This window comes from Atta cephalotes (genome assembly GCF_000143395.1).
Source record: "Atta cephalotes unplaced genomic scaffold scaffold00051, whole genome shotgun sequence".
Lineage (NCBI taxonomy): Eukaryota > Metazoa > Arthropoda > Insecta > Hymenoptera > Formicidae > Atta > Atta cephalotes.
The window spans coordinates 1,916,177-1,919,596 of record NW_012130115.1 but is presented as its reverse complement, the minus strand read 5'-3'; the positions used below and the strand labels follow the sequence as shown (position 1 = coordinate 1,919,596).

General features: G+C 34.2%; 1 protein-coding gene across 1 annotated transcript in view; it reads right to left on the bottom strand.

The window, feature by feature from the left end:
- Positions 1-3,420, bottom strand: part of LOC105622997 — a 29,138-nt gene that overhangs the window by 21,875 nt on the left and 3,843 nt on the right. The window contains exon 2 of the mRNA XM_012204399.1: positions 2,980-3,106. Coding sequence (XP_012059789.1) covers positions 2,980-3,106 — 127 coding nt within the window. The remainder of the gene's footprint in view (positions 1-2,979; positions 3,107-3,420) is intronic.

Below are 3,420 nucleotides of genomic sequence, written 5' to 3'. Positions count from 1 at the left end.
TACTATATATATATATATATATATATATATATATATATATATATATATATATACATACTATATCAGATTACATTGTCTTTTGAATTGTTTAGAAAAAGACTAAAATTATGCAAGGAGGGACTGTCTCAAATTTTAATAATTCTTTTTGTCTTTCACTTTACAATGCGTTCCAAATTTTATCTTAAATTAAAAACATTGATTATGAATAATTCCTCATTTTTTAAGTACGAAAATAAAGAATGTAAAATAATAAGTGAAAATAATATGAAATATAATTTTCAATTAATCATGTGAAGAATTTTATTTCATTTTTTATTTAAAAGCCCGAACTTTATTCATGAAATACATCATAGTACAAAATTTTTCATGCATAAATACTTGGGAAAAAATGTTTTATATAAAATTTGTATAACTTCTATAAATGAACATATTTTATATGTAATTGTATATATAATTATATATATATTTATACGTATATAATGAATATATTTATACGTATATAAAGAAGAAAGCTCTCTATTATGAGATGGGTGCTTCTTAACATGAGATAGCAGCGTTTCCGCTAAATTAATAAACGCTATCTGTTGGTTGCACCATGAATTTATTGCTCTTGGATTGAAAACTATTTATTCGGTTGTCCGGAAAGTTCGTGCCGATTTTGAAGGAAAATTGAAACGCAGAAGATTTAAATTTTATTGGGAGTACAAATAAGTTTCCGCCGTTTGCAAAAGATGGCGCCACTAATAAACTAGTTAAAATTGACATATCGTAAAATTGGACATCCAGCAACACCATAACCTTGAAATATTAGCGATTTTGTATCAGCATCATATATTTTTTTTTGTACGAAAATGTCGAGTTTTGAGCCGAATAAGCGTTATTTGCGGGAATTTTTGATTTACTTCTTTAATTTGAAGAAATCTGCAGCTGAGGCTCATAGATTGCTTGTAGAAGCATATGGTGCCTTAAGTGAGAGTTGTCGTGAGTGGTTTAAAAAATTTAAGAACGGTGAATTTGACGTCGAAGATAAAGAACATAGCGGAAGGCCGAAAGTGTACGAGGACGCGGAATTGGAAGCATTATTGGATGAAGATTCGTGCCAAACGCAAAAAGAACTTGCACTTACATTAGGAGTGACTCAACAAACAATTTCATATCGTTTGGAATCATTGGGAATGATTCAAAAGCAAGGGAATTGGGTTCCATATGAACTGAAGCCGAGAAACGTTGAACGCCGATTCTTCACATGTGAAATGCTTGCCAGGCATAAACGAAAGGGTTTTTTGCATCGTATAGTCACTGGTGATGAAAAATGGATCCACTACGATAATCCAAAGAAGAGGAAATCATGGGGACTACCTGGCCATGCTTCAACATCGACAATTAAGCCGAATATTCATGGAAAAAAACTTATGTTGTGTATTTAGTGTATTTTGGGATCAGCTTGGTGTCGTTTGTGTATTATGAGTTGCTCAAACCGAACGAGACCATTACTGGGGCTCTCTACCGAACACAATTGATAAGATTGAGCCGAGGAAAAACGCGCCCACTACTCCAGGCATGACAAAATTCTTCTGCATGATAATGCTCGACCACATGTTGCGGCGCCGGTCAAAATCTACTTAGAAACATTCAAATGGAAAGTTCTACCTCACCCGCCGTATTCTCCTAACATTGCTGCTTCCGACTACTATTTATTCCGATCAATGACGCATGGCCTGTCTGAGCAGCACTTCACATCATATGAAGATACCAAAATTGTATCGATTGGATAGACTCAAAAGATGAAGCGTTCTTCCGACGCGGTATCCACATGCTAACAGAAAGATGGGAAAAAGTAGTGGCTAGCGATGGCCATTACTTTGAATAAAACATTATGTACCGTTCTTTCACAATAAATGCTTAATTTTTGATAAAAACGGCGGAAATTTATTTGTACTTCCAATAGTATACATTTATTAAATTATATAGGTGCCATTCTGTTCTACAACCTTTCTCCATCTTTCAGGCAACTTGAAAATTCCGTCCAGAATCTCTCAGGTTTTTCAGCGAAAAACTTTTCTAAGTGATTTTTTATTTCGAAAGAGTTGAAGCCAATTTTTCCATTAAGGGTATTTTGTAATGATCGAAATAGGTGGAAATCAGAGGGCGCGAAGTCTGGTGAATATGGTGGATGGGGTAGAATATCCCAACCGAGCTCCAACAACTTTTGTCGAGTTATCAAAAACACATGAGGCCGCGCATTGTCCTGATGAAACACGATGACCTTCCGATTCGCTATTATAACTCAAAAAAATATTATAAATTTGTCAGAAAAAGAGAAATATTTTTTAATTTGACCGAAAAATATTGACCAATGAAAAATATTGATCAATTAAGATTAGCGAAAAATTCTTGATATAATCGAATCTTTTTTTTCATTTTGGTTTCATACTCTTTAACCTTTAAGGACAGTCGCAGCACGTATGGTTATTTGAAAAATTTTGTTTATCAACTGCTATCTTCAATTCGTAATTGGGAACAATACTTCTCTGAATTTATCGTCTCGTTGTTTGATAAAAGCTCATAATACAGGATCCCTTTCCAATCTCACCAGACACATGTCCTTCTTTGGATGAAGACCGACTTTTGGGGTGCTTAAAGGTGATTCATTCCGCTTTCCCCAAGATCTTTTTCGCTCAACATTATTGTAAATGATCCATTTTTCTTCCCCGTCACTATTTGCTTCAAAAATGGTGTCTCCTCATTGCATTTATAGAGCGAGTCTCAAATGGAAATAGGATCCATCAGATTTTTTTCCGTTAAATCGTGGGAAACCCATACATCAAAACAGTTTATATAGCCAAGTTTCACAAAATGCTCGTGGATTGTGAATTTTGACATATTTAACATTTCTGCTAATTTACATGTCGTATAGCGTGGGTTATTTATTCTCGATCAGTGTTTTAATCTGATCTTCATCTGTGGTAGAGAGCTTACCCGGATGTATCTTGATCTTCAAAATTGAAATCAGCTTTTAACCTAGCAAACCACTTCCGCATAGTTCTTTCAGCATCTTTGCCATAAACAGCGCATATCTTACCGCTTGTATGGCATTTTTGCTTTTCTGGTAAAAGAAAAGCATTAAATGCCTAAATGCACTTTGTTTTCTTCCATATTTAAAGGCGTATAAAACTGACAAAAATTAACGTATCGCAACCAAATTTTTTTTTAAGTATACCTGAAGTATCGTCTTTTACGATATGTACGCATGTCGTTTGTTTTCAATCGTTCTGATATATTCAGGCCTGTCCTTACGCCACCTACCAAAAATCGGCACGAACTTTCCAGGCAAGTAGAAAATTCATTATTAGATCATGCTTGCAAAAAAAGATTTTAGAATTTGGATGTCTTCAAGTTTCGTTAAGATGAGCCTTTAAA